Source organism: Mobula birostris, chromosome 1 (genome assembly GCF_030028105.1).
Source record: "Mobula birostris isolate sMobBir1 chromosome 1, sMobBir1.hap1, whole genome shotgun sequence".
NCBI classification, from domain to species: Eukaryota; Metazoa; Chordata; class Chondrichthyes; order Myliobatiformes; family Myliobatidae; genus Mobula; species Mobula birostris.
In genome coordinates this window covers 127,711,958-127,738,563 of record NC_092370.1, presented here as the reverse complement: position 1 = coordinate 127,738,563, position 26,606 = coordinate 127,711,958, and the positions used below count along the sequence as shown (strand labels likewise).

The following is a 26,606-nucleotide window of genomic DNA, read 5'->3' as shown; positions in this document are numbered from 1 at the left end:
GCCTGTGCCACGTGCCAGTGAGGGTAAGAATAGGATGATTTGGCAGATGAATACGTGGCTGAGGAACTGGTGCAGGAAGCAGGGTTTTGGATTTCTGGATCATTGGGATCTCCTCTGGGGAAGGTTTGACCTGTACAAAAGGGACGGGTTACACCTGACCCAAGCCAGACCAATATGGTAGCGGACAGGTTTCCTAGAACTGTTGGGGAAGGTTTAAACTAATCTGGCAGGGGAGTGGGAAACTGAATGATAGGACTAAGGATAGGACAGTCAGTATTCCAGTAGAGGCAATATGTAGTGAAACTGTCAGGAAAAACAGGCAGATGATAGGGCAAAATTGCAGTCAGTGGGATGAGTTGCAGCGTAATGGGGGAAAAAATTGAAAAGGGTGATGAATACAGGACTGTAGGTATTATATTGGAATGCACACAGTATATGGAATAAAATAGATGATTTTGTAGTGCAATTAGAGATTGGCAGGTATGACTTTGTGGGCATCACTGAGTCACTGAAAGAAAATTACAGTTGGGAGCTTAACATTCAACGATACACTTTGTATTGAAAGGACAGGCTCTGTTGGTAAAAAATGAAATCAAATCATTAGAAAGAGGTGACATAGGATTGGAAGATATAGAATTGTTATAGGTGGAGTTAAGGAACTATAAGGCAACCATGGCTGACAAGGGAAGTCAAATTCAACATAAAAGCAAAGGAGAGGGCATATAATATAGCAAAAATCAGGAAGAAGCTTTTAAAAACCAGCAGAAACAACTAAAAAAGCCATAAAGAGGGGAAAGATGAAATATGAAGGTAAGCTAACCAATAATATCAAAGAGGATACAAAAAGGTTTTTCCCTAAAAAGAATAAAAGAGAGGACAAAGTAGATATCAGACAGCTGGAACTTGACACAGGAGAAGTAGTAATGGGGGAGAAAGAAATGACAGATGAACTGAAAAAGTATTTTCTGTCAGTGTGGAAGACACTGGCAGTATGCCAGAAGTTCAAGAGTGTCAGGAGGCAGAAGTGAGATCAATTGCTATTAATAGGGAGAAGGTGCTTGCGAAGCTGTAAGGTCTGAAGGTAGTTAAGTCACCTGAACCAGATAGACTACACTCTGGGGTTCCTAAAAAGGTAGCTTAAAATATTATGAAGGCATAAGTAATGACCTTTCAAGAATCTGGAGGACTGAAAAATTGCAAATAATACTCCACTCTTCAAGAAGGGAGAGCAGCAGAATAAAGGAAATTATAGGCCAGTTAGCCTGACCTCAGTGGTTGGGAAGATATTGGAGTCAATTATTAAGGTTTCGGGGTACTTGGAGGAACATGACAAAATACGCCAAAGCCGGCATGGTTTCCTTCAGGGAAGATCTTGCCTGACAAACCTGCTGGAATTCTTTGAGGAAATAACAAGCAGGATAGACAACGTCAGAGGATGTTGTGTACTTGGATTTTCAGAAGGTGTTTGACAAGGTGCTGCACATGAGGCTGATTAACACTATGGTATTACAGGAAAGATACTGGCATGGATAGAGCAGTAGCTGATTGGCAGAAGGCAAAGAGTGAAAATAAAAGGAGACCTTTCTGATTGGTTGCCAGTGACTAGTGGTGTTCCACAGAGGTCAGTGTTGGGACTGCTTCTTTTTACATATCTCAATGATTTAGATGATGGAATTGATGGCTTTGTGGCCAAGTTTGCAGATGCTATGAATATAGGTGGAGGGGCAGGTAGTGTTGAGGAAGCAGGGAGTCTGCAGGACTTAGACACACTAGGAGAACGGGCAGAGAAGTGGCAGGTGGAATACAGTGTCAGGAAGTGTATGGTCATGCACTTTAGCTGAAGGAATAAAAGCCTAGACTATCTTTTAAATGGAGAAAAAAATGCAGAAAACCAAGAAGCAAGGGGGCTTGGGAGCCCTTGAGCAGGATTCCCTACAGGTTAACCTGCAGGTTGAATCTGTGGTGAGTAAGGCAAATGCAATGTTAGCATTCACTTCAAGATGACTAGAATATAAAAGCAGAAATGACTGGTGAGACCTCACTTGGGAGTGTGGTGAGCAATTTTAAACCCCTTATCTAAGAACATTGGAGGAGGTTTAAAGGACGTTCACAAAATGATTCCGGGAATGAGAAGCTCTGGGCCTGTACTCACTAGGGTTCAGAAGAATGATAGGGATCTCATTGAAAGGTCTAAATAGAGTGGATGTGGAGAGGCTGTTTCCTATAGTGGGGGGTGTGTAGGACCACAAGGCACAGCCTCAGAATAGAGGGATATCCATTCAGAGCGGAGATGAGGAGGAATTTCTTTAGCCAGAGAGTGATGAATCTGCGGAATTCAGTACCACAGGCAGCTATAGAGGCTAGTCATTCTGTGTGTTTCAAGCAGCGATTAATAGATTCTTGATAAGTCAGGGCAAGCAAGGTTACAGGGAGAAGGCAGGAGAGTGGGGCTGAGAGGGAAATGGATCAGCCATGATAAAATGGCAGAGGAGACTCAATCGGCCCAATGGCCTAACTTTGTATCTTAATGACTAGAAGAGTTTATTTGTAAAGGGAAGGATTGATGGGACGTTTTTATTGTCCAGAATGCACTGCTTGATTTTAGCGTTCTGTTTGTTACAGGTTCCATTCCAAGCAATTACTAATAATTGTATTTTCATGCACTCTGAAAGGTCATATATAATCCCACGGGTGGGTAAAAGCTGCCTACAAATAACAGGGGAGGAGTACAGTAATTTTAAAAAGAAATTTAAAAAAGTTTTCCTTTATTTAACTTAATGTTGATTAATATTACACAAAATAGCTGTGAAGAAAATTTCTTTAAGAACTGAAATGTTGGTAGAAAAATACATTTTATAATAAAAGCAAAAGATGTTTGATGCACTCAGCAGTTCAGGCAGCATCTGGGTAAACAGAAAGATGCGATTCAACTCCCCACAGACTAACTGAGAACGTCTAGCATTTCTGTTTGATTTCATTTCTAACATCTACATTATTTGCTTTTTGCTCTTGAGCGCAAGTTGAAGAGAACTGTCTTTTTGGTGTTCTTTGTCATTATTATTTGATTGTGAAGAACAGTTCAGTTTGGGAATGGCTTGCTTAAACATTCATTTGATGGGAACCAAACCTGGTATCTTTGATGTGATGCCTGACGTTCTGCAAAACTTTCCATCGTGAGCACTGGTTTCCAACAAAAGCTTAGCCGACGGTCTAAGTGTTGAGTTTCTGAGTTTTGGCTTGCAAAGCAGGTGATGAACCATGCCGAAGCATGTTCTTACAAAATACTCATAGTCATAGTCATACTTTATTGATCCCGGGGGAAATTGGTTTTCGTTACAGTTGCTCCATAAATATAAATAGTAATAGAACCATAAATAGTTAAATAGTAATATGTAAATTATGCCAGGAAATAAGTCCAGGACCAGCCTATTGGCTCAGGGTGTCTGACCCTCCAAGGGAGGAGTTGTAAAGTTTGATGGTCACAGGCAGGAATGACTTCCTATGACGCTCTGTGTTGCATCTCGGTGGAATGAGTCTCTGGCTGAATGTACTCCTGTGCCCAACCAGGACATTATGTAGTGGATGGGAGACATTGTCCAAGATGGCATGCAACTTGGACAGCATCCTCTTTTCAGACACCACCGTCAGAGAGTCCAGTTCCATCCCCACAACATCACTGGCGTTACGAATGAGTTTGTTGATTCTGTTGGTGTCTGCTACCCTCAGCCTGCTGCCCCAGCACACAACAGCAAACATGATAGCACTGGCCACCACAGACTCGTAGAACATCCTCAGCATCGTCCGACAGATGTTAAAGGACCTCAGTCTCCTCAGGAAATAGAGACAGCTCTGACCCTTCTTGTAGACAGCCTCAGTGTTCTTAGACCAGTCCAGTTTATTGTCAATACGTATCCCCAGGTATTTGTAATCCTCCACCATGTCCACACTGACCCCCTTGATAGAAACAGGGGTCACCAGTACCTTAGCTCTCCTCAGGTCTACCACCAGCTCCTTAGTCCTTTTCCCATTAAGCTGCAGATAATTCTGCTCATACCATGTGACAAAGTTTCCTACTGTAGCCCTGTACTCAGCCTCATCTCCCTTGCTGATGCATCCAACTATGGCAGAGTCATCCGAAAACTTCTGAAGATGACAAGACTCTGTGCAGTAGTTGAAGTCCGAGGTGTAAATGGTGAGAAGAAAGGGAGACAAGACAGTCCCCTCTGGAGCCCCAGTGCTGCTGATCACTCTGTCGGACACACAGTGTTGCAAGCACATGTACTGTCGTCTGTCAGTCAGGTAATCAAGAATCCATGATACCAGGGAAGCATCCACCTGCATCGCTGTCAGCTTCTCCCCCAGCAGAGCAGGGCGGATGGTGTTGAACGCACTGGAGAAGTCAAAAAACATGACCCTCACAGTGCTCGCTGGCTTGTCCAGAGGTGTGGACGGAGGTGTACCTATTCATTGCATAAGTGGTGAATTAAAGAATATTTCAGTTTCAGTCTGAGTTACTCCATGTACTTAAAAGACCTAGCATTCAGTCAGAAAAACTGATTGCATACCGATTATGAAATGATGCCTCAACGCACCTCGCACCCTCAGGCACCAAGTATGATGAGTAAATGAGCTGCAATCTTCCCTGGCAAAGGATATCTCAGTGTGGCATCCTTTTTCACCACATGGTCACATCATTCCCTTTTTGGTTTTTCATTCGCAGCCTAACAAGAGAAGACATTTCTCCTCTGCCTTAAATGGACAATTCTTCATTCTGAAAGAATGTCTCCTGTTTGTAGATTCTCTCATGAGGGTAATCATTCAGAATCCAATGTCAAACCCTTCAATGAAAAACACATAAACCTCTCACCCTTGTAAATGCTCATGCCAGTGAGATTAAATCCAACCTACACTCCTCTTTTCATCATACCTCAAGACCTTCTTCCCAGGAACTAACCTTGATAGGATGGTTGGCACAGATACCTGGGCCAAATGTATGAAATGAAGATGCTACAATATTGCTCCTGTAATGAAAATACCTAACAGAGTATTCCTTGCAGTTGGACAACAATCGTCCCTGCCTTCAGTTGGTTAAAAAAAAAGGAAAACCAAGCACAGAAGACCATAAGCTAGACTTTCACTTTGATCAGATTAATATTAATAAAATATACAATTGGGTCCTTGGGGATTGATATGCAGCACAGTATTACTAGCTGCACTATAGGCATGCATCAAAACATATGTGTTTCTATGTGTGTGTATGTGGGTGTCAGACAGTTTATTAAAATTAAAATAGATAAGTTAGTTTCTCAGTGTAACTTACTCTCATTAATTTATTTCTACTTTCTCTGTGTCAATAGGTTACCCAAAACCTTGCACTGGCAGAGTGGGACGAGGAAAGGAGCTGACAAATTTTCATGAATATGCATTGCTCTGCCTCCTATTCCAGTGGAAACACCAGTACCAATTCAAGCCCTGACGAAAACTCATCAACCTCTTACCACAGATGCTGACTGACCTGCCAAGTATTTCAGCATTTGCTGCTATTATCTTACATTGAACTGCCTTTTTTTTTGCAAATGCCACATCTGATGTGTTGTTTAACTTGGCTTTTTATGGGTTAATTGCTGCAATAAGAGTATAAGGAATGGAAGGCCCTTTGAATACGTTCCAACCCTCAGTATCATGGCCTTGACCACTTTGTCAATCATTTTCCACATCATCCTACCCCTTAAATATCAGAGCAGTCACAGCCTGCCAGGGAATGCTGCAAAAGGAATTGTTCTGTGTATTCCTTGTTTCCAGCTCTATACCTCAGAATCACCTCTCAGTCTTTAATCACTACTGACTACAGTAAAACTCTGTTAATCCACATGCATTGTACTTTGGTGGAGCTGGAACAGCAGATTTTTATCCCCAGGCCCATGGGATGGGTTCAAGATTGTTTAATGTCATTTCCAGTACACAAGTATAAGTGGAATGAAATACTGTAATCGTTACTCCGAACCCAATGCAGCACAAAAAAAACAGAAAGATAAAGTACACAATAATAATAAAAAAACACAATAAATTTAAATGTGTAAGATAGCTTATAAACTTATGCTGACTGATTGCACGACCAAAAACGACGCTAGACACAAAAGTATCTGTACATAAGGCGACTGACAGGAAATCATAAAGGGATGATGGTTGGAAGTGTGAAGGGGTGGGTTAGTGAGTGGAGGTGTTGATCAGCCCTGCTGCTTGGGTAAAATAACTGGTTTTGAATCTGGTGGTCCTGGCATGGATGTTACATAGCCTCCTCCCTGATAGGAGTAGGACGAACAGTCCGTGAGTAGGGTGGGTGGGAACCTTGATGATGTTACTGGTCATTTCCCGGCACCTTTCTGTAAATATATCCTTGATGGCAGATTGGCTGGTGCTGGTGATGTGTTGGGCAGTTTTGACTGCCACAGTACAGCCTTCATGTCTGCTGCTATACAGTATCCATACCATGTAGTGATGCAGCATGCTATGAAAGACATTAGTGTAGATGTGCATAATCCAATTCTCTTCAGTCTCCTCAGGAAGTAGCGGCATTAGGGAATGAGACAGGACAGGTCACACAAGTTTCTGTAGGGGAAAACGTTGCATCTAGTGACCACAATGCCATTAGTTTCAAAATAAATATGCATAAAGATAGGTCTGGAACAAGGGTTGAGATTCTAAATTGGAGAAAGGCTAATATTGATGGTATCAGAAAGGATCTGGCAAGTGTGGATTGGGACAGGCTGTTTTCTGGTCAAGGCATGCTTGGTAAGTGGGAGACCTGCAAAAGGGATATTTTGAGAGTACAAAGCTTGTATGTGCCTGTCAGAATACGAGGGTAAAGATAACAAGTGTAGGGAACCTTCATTTTCAAGCAATGTTGAGGCCCTGGTTAAGAGAAAGAAGGAGGTGCACAGCAGGTATAGGCAGGTAGGAACGAAAGGAGTATATCAAATGCAAGAGAACACTTAAGAAAATCAGGAGGGCTAAAAGAAGACACGAAGTTGCTCTAGCAGACAAGGTGAAGGAGAATCCTTAGGAGGTGTACAGATGTGTCAAGAGCAAAAGGATTCAAAGGGACAAGATTAGTCCCTGGGTGTCCAGAATAGTAATCCATGTGTGGAGCCAAAACAGATGGGGGGATATCTTAAATAACTTTTTTGCATCTGTATTTACTCAGGAGATGGACACAGAGTCTATAGTACTGAGGCAAAGCAGCATCAACTTCATGAACCCTGTACAGATTACAGAGGCGGCTCCTCTGCATTGGTGACACCCGACATAAATTGGGGAACTGCTTTTTCGAGCACCTCTGCTCCTTCCGCCAAAAACACAACTTCCCGGTGGCCAAACAATTTAATTCCTATTCCCACTGCCATAGCAGCATGTCAGTCCATGGCCTCTTCTTTGGCCATGATGAGGCTACTCTCAGTGTGGAGGAGCAACACTCTATACTCTATATAGGTAGCCTCCAATCTGATAGCAGACACATCCATTTCTCCTCCTGGTAATTCTTTTTCTCCTCTTCTATTCACCACTCTGACCGCTTACCTCTTCTCCTCACCAGTCTATCACCTCCCAGATGTGCCCCTCCTTTTTCCCTTTCTCCCATGGTCCATTCCCCTCTCCAATCAGGTTCTTTCTTCGCCAGCCCTTTACCTTTCCCACCCACCTGGCTTCACCTATCACCTTCCAGCCATCCTCATTCCCCTCCCCCCCCAACTTTTTATTTTGGCGTCTTCCCTCTTCCTTTTCAGTCCTGAGGAAGGGTTTCGGCCTGTAACGCCGACTATTTATTCATTTCCACAGATGCTGCCTGCCCTGCTGAGTTCCTCCAGCATTTTGTGTGTGTTGCTGTAGATTTCCAGCATCTGCAGAAACTCTTGTGTTTGAAACTGCTCACTGCTTCCACTGCTGTGCCACTGATGTTAGGAGGGGTGTGAGTGCTGCAGGTTCTCCTGAAGTTGTTAAACATCTCGTTTGTTTTGCTGACATTGAGGAAGAAGTTATTTGCCTGAAAACAAGACTCGAGTTCTTCCACCTCCAATCTGTAGGCTGTCTCATCACTATTCGTGATGAGCTCCACCACTATCATGTCATTGGCAAACTTGACAACTTGACTACTTGGGTGTGGGGATGGGAAGGGCATAAGATTTTTGGATCATTGGTCTCTCTTACAGGGAAGGTGGGACCTGTACAGAAGGGATGGTTTGCACCTGAACTGGAGAGGGACTAATATCCTAGCAGGAAGGTTTGTGAATGCTGCACAGTAGAGTTTAGACTAAAGTTGCAGAGGGATGGGAACCAGAGTGCCAGAACAGTTAGTGGAGAGTTTGTGAGGCAGATGGTGGTAAGACCTGAGACAATATTAGGAAACAAAATGTTGAGCATGGTGTGACCAGTGTCCTGAGCTGCCTGTATTTCAATGCAAGAGCTATCATAGGAAAGGAGGATAATCGTGCTCAAGATGAGGTAGCTGGTTTACAAACACAGGCACTGTGTAGTGAGGAGAGGCTGTTGATAGGGCAAAACTGCAATCAACAGAATGAGTTGCAACATAAAAGGCAGACAAAATCGAAAAGGGTGAATACAGGACTGAAGGAGTTGTATCTGGATGCGTGCAGCATATTGAATAAGCTAGATGAATTTGCAGCACAGTTGGGGATTGGCAGGTACGATGTTGTAGGCATCACTGAATCATAGCTGAAAGATTATAGCTGGGAGCTTAATGCCCACGGATACACATTGTTTCGAAAGGGTAGGCAGGAAGGCAGAAGGGGTGGCATGGCTCTGTTGGTAAAAAATGAAATCAAATCATTAGAAAGTGGTGACATAGGGTTGGAAGGAGTTGAATCATTGTGGATAGAGCTCAGGAACTGCAGTGGAACCTAATGGGAGTAGCATACAGACCCACAAACTTTAGTAAGGAGGTGGCCTACAAATTATAATGGGAGATAGAAAATGCATGGCAAAAGGGCAATTTTACAATAGGCATGGGGGACTTCAATATGCAGGTAGATTGGGAAAATGAGGTTGGTGCTGGTTTATGGGGGGGGGGGGGGTTGGATTTCTCGAGTGCCTATGAGATGGCTTTTTAGAGCAGCTTGTAATTGAGTCCACTAGGGGATCAGCTATTCTGGATTGAGTGATGTGCAATGAGCCAGAATTGATTAGAGAGCTTAAGGTAAAAGAACCTTTTGGGGAAAGTGATCATAATATGATCAAATTCACCCTGAAATTTGAGAAGGAGAAGCTAAAGTCAGATGTATCAGTATTACAGTGGTGTTTAGGGAATTAAAGGGACATAAGAGAGGAGTTGGCCAAAATTGTTTGGAGAAACTGGCAGGGATAATGTCAGAGCAGCAATGGCTGGAATTTCTGGAAGCAATTTGGAAGGTGCAGAATATATACATCCCAAAGAGGAAGAAGTAGTCTAAAGGAAAGATGACACAAATGTGGCTAACAAGAGATATCAATGTCAACATAAAAGGCAAAGAGAGGACATATAATACAGCAAAATTTAGTGGGAAATTAGAAGATTGGAAAACTTTTAAAAACAAACAGAAGGCAACACAAAAGTAAGCTGGCCAATAATATTAAAGACAATATCAAAAGTTTCTTCAGATACATAAAGTGTAAAAGAGAGGTGAGAGTGGATATCGGACTGCTGGAAAATGATGCTGGAGAGGCAGTAATGGGGGAAAATGAAATAGCGAATGAACTGAATAAGTATTTTGCATCAGTCTTCACTGTGGAAGACACTGGCAGTATGGTGGAAGTTCGAGGTGTCAGGGAGCATCGAGTGTGTGGAGCTACCATAACTAGAGAGAAAGTTCTTGGGAAACTGAAAGGTCCAAAGGTGAATAAGTCACCCGGACCAGATGGACTTCATCCCAGAGCTCTGAAAGAGGTGGCTGAAAAGCTTATGGAGACATTATTAATAATTTCTAAAGAATCACTAAATTCTGGAATCATTCTGGAATACTGGAAAATTGCAAATGTCACTCCACTCTTCAAAAATGGAGAGAGGCAGAAGAAAGGAAACTACAGGCCAGTTAGTCTGACCTCAGTGGTTGAGAAGATGTTGGAGTTGATTATTAAGGATGAGGTCTCATGGTACTTGGAGGCACATGATAAGATAGACCATAGTCAGCATGGTTTTCTTGCCTGACAAATTTGTCGGAATCCTTCGAAGAAATGACAAAGTTTAGACAAAGAAGAATCGGTTGATGTTGTGTACCTGGATTTTCAGAAGACCTTTGACAAGGTGCCATACATGAGGCTGCGTGACAAGCTATGAGCCTATGGTATTACAGGAAAGATTATAGCCTGGATAAAGCAGTGGCTGATTAGCAGGAGGCAAGGGAGCCTTTTTTGACTGGATACCGGTGACTAGTGGTATTCCACAGGGGTCTGTGTTGGGGCTGATTCCCTTATGTTATGTGGTAATGATTTGGATGATGGAATTGATGGCTTTGTTGAAAAGTTTGCAGAGAATATGAAGGTAGGTGGAGGGGCAGGTAGTTTTGAGGAAGTAGAGAGGAAGGATTTAGACAGATTAGGAGAATGGGCAAAGAAATGACAGATAGAATACAGTATCAGGAAGTGTATGGTCATACTCTTCAGTGGAAGAAATGAAAGGGTTGACTATTTTCTAAATGGAGAGAAAATACAGAAAACTGAGGTGCAATGTGCAAGATTCCCTAAAGGTTAATTTGCAAGTTGAGTCTGTGGTGAGGAAGTCAAATGTAATGTTAGCATTCATTTCAAGAGGACTAGAATATTAAAGCAAGGATGTAATGTTGAGGCCTCACTTGGAGTATTGTGAGTGGTTTAGGGCCCCTTATCTGAGAAAGGATGTGCAGAAACTGGAGAGGGTTCAAAGGAAGTTCACAGAAATGATTCCAGGATTGAATGGTTTGTCATATGAAGAACACTTGTTGGCTCTGGGCCTGTATTCACTGGAATTCAGAAGAATAAGGGGGGACTTCATTGAAAGCTATCAAATGGTGAAAGATCTTGATAGAGTGGATGGGGAGAGGATGTTTCCTATGGTGAGACAGTCTAACACCAGAGGACATAGCCTCAGAATAGAGGGGTGTCCTTTTAGAATGAAGATGAGGAGGAATTTCTTTAGCCAGAGAATGGTGAATCTGTGGAATCCTTTGCCACAGGCAACTGTGGAGGCCAAGTCTTTACGTATATTTAAGGCAGAGATTGATAAATTCTTGGTCAGGGCTTGAAGGGATACAGGAGATCGGGGCTGAGAGGAAAATTGGATCGGCCATGATGAAATGGTGGAGCAGACTAGATGGGTCAAATGGCTTCTGTATCTTATGGTGTTTGGCCACGTGAACAGTGTGCACAGGAATGGGTTCAGCACACAGCACACAACTCAGGGCACCTGTGTTGAGGATGATGGGTTGGGAGGAGTGCTTGGGATCCTAACTATCTGAGGTCTGTTGATTATGAAGTCCAACACCCAGTTGCATAATTGTGTATCTAGACCAAAAAGCAGGAGTTTGTTCCCCAGGGTCTGTGGGACAACGGTGTTGAATGCCGAACTGGAATCCAGAAACAGCATTCTGGCAGGAGCCGTTGCTTTCTAGGCAAGTCCTGACAGATGCTGTGGCATCTGTTGTAGTACAGTTCTGCTGGTAAGCATATTGTTGAGTGTCCAATGTGTCAGGAATGGAGTTTTTGATGTGTCCCATCATCAGCAGTCCAAAGCACTCCCTGATGATTGACTTCAGTGCCATGTGACGGTAGTTGTTTAGTGCTTCATCTGTAGATTTCATTGATACAGGGCTGATGGAGGGTGAATTGAAGCACGTGGGGACAGCAGCCTGGGTGAGTGAAGAGTTGATGTCCAAGAGGAGGTCAGTGAGCTGGTGTGCACACTCCCTGGGCAGTCGGCCTTCTATGTTATCTCACCGGGCCTTAAGGGGGCTGACTCTGCAGATCCTTGTCCCGTTAGTACATTAATGCCCCAACACATTTTAATGCACCTCTTAAAGATGTTACATGGTAGAATTTTCCGGCGAAGCGTGTTAATTTCCAGGCTGCGCGGGATTTAGGGGCCAGACGATTGGAAAGGGAGAGGGGCTGATAGCCAGATGCCGAACCAATGGGATTTCTGAAAACTATTAACCCTGGGTCAGAAATTAATAGTGAACAATTCATTTTAGAAAATAACGTGGCGTCAGGAGAGACAGCGGACGCCGGAATCTAACACGCGTGGTAACGGCGTGCATCATCGTGCACCTTCAGCCAGTGGCGACTCTGATTTCACGGCCACAGCACCAGGTGGCGCTCCTCAAAGGGCTATTTCCATCTGAAAATAATGCCACACACACAAAAAGGTGTTAAACTCAAAAGTGATTTGGAACCACCCAGCGTTGCATGTTCGCTCCCACCTGGCTTGTGACCACCACGTGACGCCGGACACCACTGAAAGAAACTTTGCCCAGTTTCTGCCCTTCCAGCTGATTTATGCAGCAGTACCGCACATGATCCGACCTCCGGTTTTATTGATCACCGCAGTCTATCAATATTACGGCATGGCCGGAATCATACAATACGCGATTTTTGTCAGGCGCTGATTGTTGTGCGATAAATTGATCAAATACATTACGGACGAAGTGTGAATCGCTTAATATCTAAAATTGTAGAATGAATCTCCTTTACGCACACTCCGCCTATTTTTGTAGAAATCGAATCACTGACCATTGCAAAAGAAAACAAAACGCCTAAATTTCATCCCTTCAGAAAAAAATAAACTGTGCTAATCCGAATATTTCCGGTGAAACACTCTGTCCCATTATCACGGAGCAAGGAATGCAGTAGATAACCGCTAGAATAACACTTAGTTAATAGCCAACTTGGAAAACAGTGTCCTGATTGTGAATGTTTTACTTGCAACGGATGAAGTGACTCCCAATGACAACAAAACCCCCTAATTTGAAAACATTCATACCAAACTTTGGAATATAAAGGTCACGAACCTGATTATTAAAAAAAACTTAATGCCTTTTACCTCTCCTTCCTGAGCGATCTGTTGGCAGAACAAAAATGAAACAATGGATAATCTTACGAAGAGAGTTGGGAAAAAAAGCACTTCCTAGGCTGTAAAGCTCTTGAAATCTCCTGATTTAGCGTTAGAGGATGCTTTATATTCCTCTTTTTGCAAAGGGCAGCCCGTTTCGGTGGAGAAAAGGGGGAATAAATTGGAGGAAGCAGCACAGCGAAATCCCGCCTATGTTGGGAGCAAATGGAGCGCGTGGAAAGATGGAACCGTCAATCAGATGACGTAACAGATTTTGGCGTGTTACCTGCTGCGAAGTTCGAATCGTTCATTGATAACATGTGAAGAGCAGAGATAGAGTGTGAGAGTGTGCGGTACACACATGGACTGAGTCGTTGCAGATATAGGGTGTATTTATATATATACATTTATTTATATTTTAAAATATATATAGAGAGAGTTGTATTTTGTTTCACATCGAAAAGCAAAGTTTGTATCTGTCTGTTCTGGACAATGGGACCATTTGCAGTCGAGCGGGGAGTCGCGCTCGGGTTGTTGTGGAGTTGTTGCCTGGTGGTCGAGTGGCTGTCCGTGGCGGGTAGCTTGCTGCTGGACACGGGCAGCCACAGCGATCTCCACTCGAGTTTTGTGCACCGCCGCCTCAAACACCACGAGAAGAAGAACATGCAGCGGGAGATCCTCTCCATCCTGGGGCTGCCGCACCGGCCCAGACCTCACTCGCACGGGAAGCACAACTCGGCGCCCCTCTTCATGCTTGACCTGTACAATGCCATGTCCACCGGGGGCGAAGAGGAGGAGGAAGAGGGTTTTTCGCATCGGTACAGACCAGTCTTCACCACGCAGAGTCCACCGCTGGCCAGCTTACAGGACAGCTCTTTTCTCAACCAGGCGGACTTGGTCATGAGTTTCGTGAACCTAGGTAAGATTAAACTTTATAAATGAAAGCACACAGGCAGTACTCGTATGCATACTTACATCCGCACAGATATACACCGACTGTTCACACGTGCACATCTGCGCATGGACACGGAGACCTGCATATCTCTCTCCCACACACGTACGCACGCAGGTTTAAACCCACCGTTTTCACAGAGTTCTTCATTTAAAATAAATCGATAAAATGTTTGCGGCTTTCCTTTTTTTAAACCAAAGCTGATTAGAATCAACATCCAGGCAACAGAAGTGTTCATTTTTGTTTTCAGAAATGATTTGTTTTTATCAGATCGGAGTAGTTCGCAGTACCAGTAACTCAAAGAGTGGGTGAATTTTCTGCTTCGCATCCATAAAACAATTTATTAAACGTACCCGCATTATGACTGGGAACGCTAGCGCCGTGCAATACTTTAAAGTGCCCAGTGATCTAAGTGTGGACGGAGCCAAAACATGTGCTTTCGGGAGTTCAATTAGATGCCTCCGACCCTGTTGCTGGGGCTTTCTTTGAATGTGTTAATTCAAAAGAACAAAAACAAAACCTTTGGCGTGGAATCTCGGAATGCCACTGTTTTGGTAGAGTTCTTAATTAGTATTGCGAAACTGTATACTCCGTGATAACGCGGCAAAGGAACATATTTTAATCGTAAACTTACAAGCCATTATCCTAAATTGTGCTATGTGTGATTTATGGGGTGCAATGCACCTGCTACAGTGTTTCTCTGGAAGTAAACCGCGCGATTTTACTTTACTGGACTTCATTCGGATATTGTACTGTATGTTTAATATTCTTCAATGAAACAGTGTGAAATCCCCTGAATGTTGCAATCTTGCAGCTGTAATCTTTAGTTAACTGGCATGCATTCTGACGGCTCGTTGAATGCAAACGTGCTATTTACTGTGTCAGATCTCGAAAAGTGCTCGGGCAGACCTTTCTCCTCTGTAAGGTGGGCCACCGTTCTGCACGCTTCTCAAAGCTTCCAATCTGCGTGGTAGCTGACTCGGGATCTTTCTAACATCAACACCAGATTCTTTGACTCGTCTGTTTATTTGCCATAAATCTGACTGATGTTTGGAGACATTACCGAGGCTACTGTGCTCCGAAGCGGAAGAAGATTAAAAAAAATTGGCAAGTAATGGTGCCTGTTAAAGCTGATCCCACTGGGTAAATAGTATGTATCTACAGTCAAAACATCCTTGCTTAATAATGATGATGTGTTTGGAAAAAACAGAGAAAGGAAATAGTTCTGTATTTTTCTGGCAGAATCCAGATGATTTTGCAGAGTATGTTTCCACCATAAATATCGAGCTGTCTATTGGATAAGAGGCACTTCTAGTAAATTAAACGCAGTTTTCCACGTAATTTCAAAGCTTTACACTTCAGTGAAGATTTAAGTTAAATTAGCACGATAAGTAAATGCAGATATTCATTCACGCTAAACTCCTGAAAGGATTCCACACCTGTGAAGCAACTTGATGCTACTGGACTTTGGTTAGCGAGACTAGAGCTTTCATGGAGACATGGAGTGTGACCATTCACCCATTCGTTGTCACCTCAACCCTCCATCAGAAGCGGCTGTGTGCGTTTGTTACCCGGTGGCAGAAATCCAATGTCAAACTGCTAATATAAAATCGCATTGGGATGTCTCTGAAACTTGGAGTCACTGATGCATCATGTCCTTGCTGACTGCCCACAACAATCCCATTCACCAGAAGACACTCCGTAGCCTTCCATGCCTTGGCAGTTCGAGAGCTAGTCCAGATGCTTGAAAGCCTTTGCTTACATCACCCACTCCATTCCAACAGAGGAAAATGTCCGCCCTCTGATTCCTGCTAAGCTTCCTTTCCCTTACCCTAACCCTATCCCCTTTAGTTTAGACACCTTGGTTATAAGAAAAAGTTCCCTGTTACCTACCCTATCTATGCCCACTCCCTCTTAACTTTCTCTGGTTCTACCCAGTCCCCCCCCCCCCCACTTCTGCCTCTTGTGCTCTGTGACAAGAATACACATAGATTACGATGTAGCTGTCCTGTGCTGGCACCAGTGGGATCAGCAGTTGGTCTGCCACCCGTCTTCAGGAGAGAGAGAGAGAAGGAAAACAATGGTGCAGCACTTGGAGATGTTAATGAAGGGGAAGGAGAGCTGTCAAGATCGGCTCCCCCTTTGAACCCTGAACTGTTTGAAGTGATGGACAGGCGATACCCCAGCAGGGGGATAAAAAGGGACAGGTTCGCTAAGGCAAGACACACACAACACCCGAGGTAACAAGACCCTGGAAGCGGTGCATCTCTCACAAGTCGGTGGGAAGTACCAGGCCATAGATGCACAGGGTGGAAAGGCACGATCGGCGGGAACCTGGTGTGTGTCCACCCTTGCCTGGGTGCTGGGTTCACCGCAGAGAAACGATCGTATCTGGAAATGGAGGGGGTCACGGTCGGTGACCTCAGATGACATCACAAAGGACTCACCCGAAAGCTGACTGCGAAGGTCTGTGTGGAAGCCTTGAATATTCATTCGTTTTACTCTCTCTCTCCTTCCCCCCACTGTCCATCGCCACGGCAGCGATTACTGCGAACTGAACTGAACTAAATTGAACTGAACTTTGCGTCACTTTGAAACTGGTCATTTACCCCTAGACAACGATAGAGCTTGATTAATCCTGTTATCTTAATTCTGTGTGCATGTGTGTTTATCATTGCTGAACTGTTGCATTTATTATCCTTTTGATTAGAGTACTGTGTTGCTTGTTTCTTTAATAAAACTTTCTTAGTTCTAGTAATCCAGACTCCAACTGAGTGATCCATTTCTGCTGGTTTGGCAACCCATTTACGGGGTACGTAACAGCTCCATGAGAAACAATCCCATCCTATCCATCCTCTTCTCGTAACTGAAATGGTCCATCGCGTGCAACGTCCCCTGTGTAACCACCACCTTCAGATCCAGTTCAACAACCAACACGGACACTGTGAATTACTTCCACTTAATTCAACAGCCACAATGGATCAGATTCCAGACCACCCTGCTCCCAGGAAAGGTGTGCACTTCACTGGATGTTCAGCCTCGGCAGGAGTCCCAGTGTGATTTGTAGTGCTATTTCTTCTGCAGAGAATATTCTGTCTTGCTTTTTCTGTCAAGCAGCGGAAATGCGCTTGTTGGTGTGAATATGTATGTTATTACTGTGGTGCACACCCTATGTAAATGTGATGGACTACTGGGATGCTTGTTGAGTTTTTTAAAAAATCAGCAATAAATGTTAGCATCTGCAATACCGGTGTAGTGAACAACATGTCTGACACTGTTATAGGGTAATAATATACTCCAGGGTTTTGAAAGGCTCCTAAACCAAGGGCAGGACTTGTGTGTAAGTAGTTCAGTACATCTGTTTTACCTTGGAGAATTCAACAACAAGATACATTTGTTGTGTTAAATTCCTCTCTTTTTCTCTATCAATAGGCATTTAAGAGAACAGTTGTTAGCAGTTTTGACTGATGGAGGTAGTGTTGGTGTCATTCTTTGGCATTGAATTTAGTTGAGAGTTTTTAACAATGGCAACAAGGTAGATGAAATACAACTTGACATTTCATATATTGTGCCAGACATTTCTAAAACAGGCAGGCTTGCGGACGTTCACCCTGGTGAGTACTCTTGCTCTCCCCTTTCAACTTGTGAGAATATACACCACACAAACACAGTGGTCATGAATGGCTATCAGTTATGCTCTCGCACAGCTCATTTTGCCTTGAGAAGGATTTAAAGAATCTGTGACTGCAGGGAGAATAGACCTACATTCCAAAGGGTAGACTCATGAGACACAAACTCTGCCTCTGAAGGAGCCGGAATCTCTGGCAGGATTAAAAGATGTGGGAAAGGAAGGATGTCTGGAGAAGATGGCAGAGGCTGTCTGCGAACTGACTGGTGCCACAGGAGAGAGCGCAGGTGCTAGAACTCTGAAGCAGCACACAACAGCACTGCAAGAATTCAGTCAATGGTTTTTAATACAGGATCTTTCATATGGACTGGAGAGAAAGGGGAGGGAAGGGGTTCTCTCTCTGTAATGTTATTTGTTGACTCTGAATGAGTGGTCTGGGAACTTGACTAGTTAATGGAAAAGGTGAAGAGTTCTTGATGGAGGTAGAATACAGTGTCCAGTTATGGTAAGTGGGCCTTATCCAGGGTCTCCACTGTGTGGTCGGAACACAGGGAGTTACTAGAAGGAAGCATCTGAGGGTTGGAGAGCTGTGTTGATGGGTCTGCACAGTGACATAGCTACTATTGCTCTGCTTCACAGTTTGTGTCCAATCTTGGCTTCCAGTGTTGTCTGAGTGGAGTTTATATGCTCTCTGTGATCACGTTAGTGACCCAGGTCTCAAATTTCCTCCCACATTCCAACAGAATATAGCTTGGTAGGTTGATTGACTATTAAGTTGCCCATGGTGAAATTTACTTCATGAAAGCTTGAAATCTCGTTAGGAGTGAGTCCCTGAAGTGTCGAATGACAGAGTAACATCTTGCAGGGTGGGAGCCATTTGAAACCTGCAAGTCCCACCAGGAATGAGTCACTGTGTGAGCCAATAAAAAGGGAGGTGTAAGTGGAGCAGCCACTCTGTGAGTGGACCATGTTAGAGTGATCCGGCTCTGGCTCAATAGGCTTAGGCAAGCACAGGATTGGACAAGCACAAATCAGGCGCCAAGTGATTTTCCAGGGATTTTTTTTTCCAGTTTATACATAACTAGTTGTAACAAGCTCTTTGGGCCTGTGTGGAGAGCTGGAGAGTGTAGAGTTCTGAAGTTTTTATAGCACCTAAACTGGTTAACTGTCATTTAACATGAGTCATTAATCGTTTAGATTTACTTGTGTTTTCTCGAGTGACTTGCTCTTTGTAATGTGGTGTCCTGGTGCTTTCTGTGTGAACTTGTTAAGTTTATTTTGATGCTCTGTTGGAACTCTTAAGAATAAACTTTGGTTGCTGTCTCTACATTGGAGTCTGTCTTTCCTCCGCATCTGGGTTCCAACATTGCCTGCACACGTCATGACAGCTAGTGTGCTGAGAATGGGTCCAGAGTTCCGGGTGCTAGGATCAGGGACATCTCGGATTGAGTCCACGACACTAAGTTAAAGGACAGGACCATCAGGGTTGTGATCGCAGGATTGCTACCTGTGCCACGTGCTAGTGAGCTCAGAAATAACGAAGATCAGATCACACAGCTTAACACGTGGCTAAGAAGTTGGTGCAGGAGGGTGGGCGTCAGATCTTTTGGATCATTGGGCTTTCTTCCAGGAAAGGTGGGACCTGTACAGAAGAGATGTTTTGCACCAGAACTGGAGGGGGACAAATATCCTAGCAGGAAGCTTTGCTAATGCTGCACCGGGGGGGGGGGGGGGGGGGGAGCGCGGTGGGGGGGTTATTCTAGATTTGGAAACCAGAATGCCAGAACAGATAGTGGAGTGGTTGTAGAGAAAAATGTTGTTAAGCCTTCATACAAGGTCCGGAATCAAAGGGTTTAGCACTGTGGCACTAATGTTCTGAGCTGCATATATTTCAATGCAAGAAGTATTGATGGTAAGGTGGATGAGCTTAGGACATGGAATTATGACATTGTTGCCATTAATGAGATTGGCTGCAGGAGGGGCAGGGCTAGCAGACCAATATTCCAGGTTTCTGTTGTTTTAGATGTGATAGAGCAGGAGGGTTTAAAGGGGAAGGACTGGCATTGCTAGTCAGAGAAAGGGTCACGGAAGTGCTCAGTCAGGACAGACTGGAGAGCTCATCTAGTGAGGCTTTATGAGTAGAACTGAGGAATGAGAAATGTACAGCCAAGTTAATGATACTATATTATAGATCACCCAACAGTCCCTTAGATTTGAGGAGCAAATAGATTGCAGACTGTTACAAGAAACATAAGGTTGCGATAGTAGGTGATTTTAACTTTCAACATATTGACTGGACTCCTTTACTGTAAGAGGGCTGGATGGGATAGACTTGGTCAAAACCTGTTCTGGAAAGTTTCCTTAATCAGTACATAGAAGCCCTGAATAGAGAGAGTGCAACTATAGATCTCCTATTAGGGAATGAGACAGGGTAGGTAACAGGAGTTTGTGTAGGGGGGGAACACTTTGCATCTATTGATCGTAATACCATTTGTTTCAATGTCTGTTTCTGTGCTGTAGTGTTGTATTATTCTGACTCTATAGTGCAGGTGAATGGTAAATGCTGGGGGGAGCTTATAGGAGTGTGGTAAGAATAAAATGGCATTGGGGTAAGTGGGTACTTGAAGGTCTGATTGAGTTGGTAGTGGAGGCAGAGACTTTCACAACATTTAAGAAGCATCCAGACAGGGACATGAGTAACAAGGCATTAAAGACGATACAATAAATTCTGATATGCGGCAGTATTGCAGTTGGTCTACATGGATATCATGGTTTGAAGGGACGTTTACTGTGCCTATAACTCTACCCTAGCCAGACATTAAATGGCTGAACCTAGATGAGGAAGAATGTATTACGTTGCAACAGAAAGGAAGGTGGTGAGATCAGCATCACCTGATATTTTCCTCACTCTGAACTAAACTCTAAATCAATTTGAGGACTTGGCCAGGTGTGAGGGATTAACTGGAAAATTGAAAGTGATATCCTGTTTGGAGGCTATGGGAGAATTATCCCTGACAGAGGGAGTTGGGGAGTGATCTGTGTTTGTTGGTAGAGAAGTTCACTGGTTAAGAAATACTAAGTGAGAGGCAGTTATACACTTGAAACATAACACTGGGTGGACAGTGCAGAGTTTGGGGTCTTGGGAGGAGGGGTGGTTGTGAAACAAGGCTTATGGAAAAGATGAGCGAAGAGGGAGCAGGAACAGGAGGAAATTACAAATTGATAGAGAGCTTGAGTTCAGATAGCAGACTGGTCAGAAGAGAGGAGGGCTGTTGCATGCGTGGTCTTGATCTTTGAGATAAAGGAGTGCATGCATTCATGAAGCTCGAAGGAGCCCGGGAACATTCTGTTGTGTGAAGCCATTGTGGGCCATCTTCCTCTGCCAGGAAGTTACCCGGGTAAAATCATAGGAAGAGAGTTCAATAGAATGGCTAAAGCTGATCAAGGGCAACAATGGCTGCTGTGTACCAAGTTAGCTCAGGATGGGGAGCGGGGGGTGGAATGGTAACATAGCAGTTAGAGTAATGCTGTACTGAGCCAGCAACTCAGGCTCAACTGTGCTGCTGTCGGTAAGGAATTTGTACATTCTGCCCACGATCCTATGGGTGCTCCAGTTTACTTCCATATTCCAAAGCTTATATATGGGTGAGTATGTTAATTGGTCACATGGGTGCAGTTGGGCGACACAGGCCTGGAAGGATCTATTACTGTGCTGTATTATTAAATAATGAGAATAATGATTGTGGTCGGCTGTCGTTGTAATATGAGGATATGAGGATGCAGTTGACATGAGCACTGGTAGACGCAGTGAAGTGTGATGGGGCCACAATGTACTGCAGGTGGTGGGTATGTTAAATGAAATTGTTAGAATTGCTCAGCAGGTCAGGCAGCACCCATGAAGAGAGAAACCAAGTTAACGTTCTGGGTCGTATGAAGGATGGTCTTAAAAGGAGAGGGAGGTGATGCAGTTTAGGAAGAGGAATTTCAGTGGAATTGTGACAGGAGTTGGTTAATGTTCTGGCTGTGTCCTGGGGTGGGGAGGCAGAACGAGGCGGGGAGGGCACATGGCATGTCTGCCCATCTGACATCTCGTCTTGGCTTGGGACAGCACTTCATCCACTGTTGAACTGCAAAGATTGGAGGCAATGTCTTGAACTTGAACACCCGTTTGCTGCTGGCATGATCAACAACTACACAGTTGTGCAGGTGCCTCATATCATCTGGCCAAGTGGATCAAAGTGACAACGCCCAGCTCCAGCTCTCTGTCCAGTGAAGAAATTCCCTTCACCTCTGTCACTTCCCAACCTCCAGCCCATCCTTGTCCTCCATTTCCCCAAACATCTCCATCTTCACTTTGCTGTCCACCCTTCTCATTGATGATCCATAGTTCATTTTCACAACCCTGAACCTTAAAACTTAATTCTTATTGAAAAAACATTGTCTCATTTTTACTGTGTACTGTACCAGCAGTTATGGTTGAAATGACAATAAAAAGTGACTTGACTTGACGTAAATCACTTTGTGGCTTGACATTCTGTTTTTTTTTAATCTATTTAGTGTGGCGGTGATAGTATGAATGTTAAATTATTGGATCAGTAATCTGGTTGATTAACAACCTCCTCTCCAATCCCAACCATGGAAATACAACTCCAGTTCATAATCTACAAAACTAATCATCAGTACCACAACATTTTAGAGTGTTGCAGAAACCTAGCTAGTTTACTAATGCGGGGAAGGAAATCTGTCATTTTTACCTGGTCAGACTTGTGTGCGACCTGGTCAGACTTGTGTGCAAGATAGGGGATCTGTGAGTTTATTCAACACAACGAGATTAGGGTTGGGCAGTAAATTCCAGCCTTAGAAACGCTGAAGATTGCAAAAAAATGAATGGCTGCAAATGTGAAGAAGTCCAACAAAGTTTGCTGCGATTTCTCAGACATTCCTGGCTCCTATCTCTCGCCTTATCATATTAAGACCATCCTTAAAAATCCATGAATATATTGTTGATGTGTGAAGTATGGAAGGAGTCAGAGGGACTTGAATTCAACAAATGAATTCATATTGTGATGTCTTTTATATTTTTAATTTTCATTATTAGTTTTTTAAAAAATTTTCTTTTGATTACAAGGAAGGAAATCTTGACATGAATTTGATTTTGAGTAATTAAGTAAAAACAGACATCAGAATATCTACAGATGCTCGAAAACTAAGCAACACACACAAAATGCTGTAGGAACTCAGCAGTGTAGGCAGCATCTATTGAAAAGTGTAAACAATCCACATCTGAGACTTGGCTGAGACCCTCCTTCAGGATTAAGAAGAAAGCTGGGGGGGGTGGGGGTAGATGCCTGTTTTTTTGTCTCCGGCTCTTGACCTTTCCCACCCACCTGGCTACACCAATCACCTTCCAGCTAGCTTCTTTCCCCTACCCTCACCTTTTTATTCAGGCATTTCCCACCCCTTCCTTCTCAGTCTTGAAGAGGTTCTCTGCCTGAAATGTCGACTGTTTACTCTTTTCCATAGATGCTGCCTGGCCTGCTGAGTTCCTCCAATATTTTGTGTGTGTTGATTCAAATTAAGTAAAAAGTTGGCTGCACCAAGGTTAACGCTGATCTATATGTGTATTGTTTTAAGGCTGATGAGGTAATGGAACTATTAGTTACGATATTGATTGTAAAAGATTAATATTTTGGCTATGACGGATCTCTGATTTTAAAAAAGTACCTGGTGCTTTCCCGGCGTATATGATGAATAAACTCTTCTCAGGCTTCCAGCCAGGTACAGGTATTCACAATGGCCATAGGATTGACTTTGACAAAATTACTGCACAGCTCTAATGACTTTTCGGACTACCTGGTGAAGAAAGACATTGAAATAAAACTAGAAGAAAAGAATTTTAACAAAGACAAAGGTCTCCCTCTACGTAAGAGTTGGAATTTGATTGTAAACAAGGCGGGGCAGGGGAAACCTGATTGGACGAGGACTAATGAAATCAGGAGGGACGGATGATGGGGGTGTATATATACCACGGACGAGACCAGCCTAGGCATCAATCCTGATGAAGATGGCAGAGTTTGTCATCGATGCATCAGTTAAAATCGATACCTGTACCTGGCTGGAAGCCCAAGAAGAGTTCATAGATCTCTGATTGTTAATGCATGAAGTAAGAAAAATCAATCTGTTTAATTTAGTAATACTAAATGCTGCATATTTATCTCTGAAGTTGCAGAGATGACATTTAAATACATCTCTGGGTGGTTGCTGTACAACATGGCAATTAATGTCCAATCCAAATGTAACATTGCTTGTTGGAACAGTATAAGCAGGAGCTGCTCGTCCAGCAGAGCCACAGATTCCATGTTACACAAAACTCAAATGTTACTTTTATTTACTTAATGGAAAGTATTTTCTCTAGACATAAAGTTAGTTTATTATTCACGTACTTCATGCAGTCAATCAATTAATATTTTTGAAATGTGGTTAGATTTGTCTGATGACCACAGACATGCTCATGCTGACTGACGTGGAATAATTCTGCAAACCCACAATTCCAGCAGGGAGTTGTCAATGACAGGGGTTTGAGGCAGAAGAACTTGCCTCTGACTCCCACACACTTTGACCAAGAGTGTGATTGTTGAATTAGTTCCCTTGGGCATTTGCAACTATCTGGGAAAATGTATATTTACAACTGTAATTGTCTGATTTAGTGAAGAGAGGCGGGAGAAATAGAAGCTAAACTTGCAAATTAAGTGTAATTTATGACAAATTCTACATTTTTCGTCAGTGTGTCAGTGCTATGTTCTTCTAGGTCTCATGAAAGTGTGGTATTGGATATAGCCTGCAAGACATTCCCGAATTGAGAAAGCTGACGGTTTTTTCCCCTGAGGCAATTTCCATTGGTTTTATCAGGGCTAAAACTTGATAATTACTTCTGCCATTATCTTGTTTCTGTGGAATTCCCTTCTGTGTGGCAATAATCCTTGATGGCGCATTGTGTGTAGGTGTGAGAGAGGCCCACTCTTACAATCAGCTTAAAATATTGCCCTTGTGCTTTGCCAAGTTCACTAGTTGTACCTGGGCATCGCTACGGTTCTTCGTTCATGAACAACCTTTGATGTAGTGCAGTTAATTGCTGGCAGTCCATGGTTTGTTCGACTTGCTGGATATGGAAACTTGCACAGGCAAGTTAGAAGACGGATACATTGAAAAATGACAGCAGGAGAAAGCTTTTGGGATTTCAAAGCCACTCCTTCATTCCATATAACCGTATCTCAAAATCATATTCCTACTCTTTCCCCATACTGTTGAATATCTTTTGTATGTAAAATCCACTTACTAAGGAAAGATGATATGACAACTATTAGAGTGAGGAAAAACGAGAACTGGTGTTCAGTAGAAGCACTTTAGAGTTGGTACAACACGGTGTAAAGTAGTTTCCAATGAAGAGAGGATTTCGTGGAAGGGTACAGGTAAAGAAGTCACGTAGGGTGCAAAGGGCAGAGGATGTGAAGCTGGAAATTTAAATAACACGTTATGTTCAAATCAATCTTGGTTATTGTTTCTCTCTACACAGATGCTGCCTGATTTGTGGAGTGTTTTGGTATGATCTCCTTTATTGTAACAAACAAATTCTATGTGACTGCTTCTCTCGATAAACCTATCAGAGTTAGAGGTGAAACATATCACCTATCAACAAGATTTGGCCTATTTGGAGATCACAGGAATATGCGTTTTCTATAGTTATCTGGTAGAACAGCAATATGCATTGGCACCCACACTGGCTAGCATCCTGTGATTAATTTCAGATGGGAAGCATTTGTGGTTGATGTGCACAGGGTGTGTGCCTGTGTTTGAATGAGCTACGTAATTACTCTGTGGGAAAACACAGCAAGAGTAATTGAATGAATGGCAGAAAGGGGTTGCAACCCCCTCGCTGTGTGATTTCAGATTGTCATGCTGGAGAGATTCTTCACATTTAGATAAATTCAAATCGAACTAAGTATTGTTTCAGTTTCCATTATTCGTGTCCAGGGTCTTATCTGAGCAGCCCATAAGTGTTTGTGGTGTTTAGTTGTTATTTTCATTGCTGTTTTCTGTTGCTTTTCATTCGTTCATTGTGTGCCTGAGGTCGTATTTCCTTGGGGCACATTATTTAGCTGGTTTCCATTGGCTGCTTAAGTGCTTTCTGAGGCGAGGAGATTTTGCATACCATGTAACCCATGACTGCAATTAATTATGTCTTTATCAACATTGTAATCATTCCTTTTCTATATGGGAAAATTATTGGGCTCAGCATTTAGCGGAAGTATTTTGCCATTGAGGGATTCTTAAACTAGCAATCTTAAATAGCAGTTGGAGAGCTGATTTCTGACGTCATTTAGGCAGACTTTGCACAGGACAGAGAGCATTCATTACAGAATGCGGTTAATTTTCCTCGCAGTGAATCTTTTCTCTTCAGCAGACAAGTTTTTAGGCACAAGTACTAACAGGCAGTCTTTAATACCTCCTAATATTTCTGTGATATGAAAGTCAGCATCTAAGCTTTGTGTCTTCCAGCTGCCAGTTATGGATTTAGTCTGAGGCTGTTCTGTCTCAGAAACCCAGAGCAACCCCTCACCCAGCGACCCCACCACCTCACTGTACTCTTGTTCGTAGGTTAATTGGTCATTGTAAACTGTCCCGTGATTAGGCTAGGATGAAATTGAGGGTGTTGTTGGACGGTGTGGCTCAAAGGGCCGGAAAGGCCTGTTTCACGCTGTATCTCAATAAATAAACAATCAATTCTGAGCAAGTGTGCCATCAGTTGGTACCAATGTCCCAAGTTCAGATCCTGGTCACTCTCCAAATCTCATCTGGAACACAGCCTTGGTGATCTCCTACCTTTGTTATCCTTGGCTCCTTGTGATCCATATTGGCTGCAATGCCTGCTTTGGTTCAATAGTTGGCAGATTTTTAAA

General features: G+C 43.3%; 1 protein-coding gene across 1 annotated transcript in view; it reads left to right on the top strand.

Moving 5' to 3' along the window:
* Positions 1–13,330: 13,330 nt before the first annotated feature.
* The window catches only part of bmp6 (bone morphogenetic protein 6), a 164,882-nt gene continuing 151,606 nt past the window's right edge, over positions 13,331–26,606 (top strand). The window contains exon 1 of the mRNA XM_072261818.1: positions 13,331–13,988. Within this exon, the coding sequence (XP_072117919.1) occupies positions 13,562–13,988 (427 nt within the window). The 5' untranslated portion in view covers positions 13,331–13,561. The remainder of the gene's footprint in view (positions 13,989–26,606) is intronic.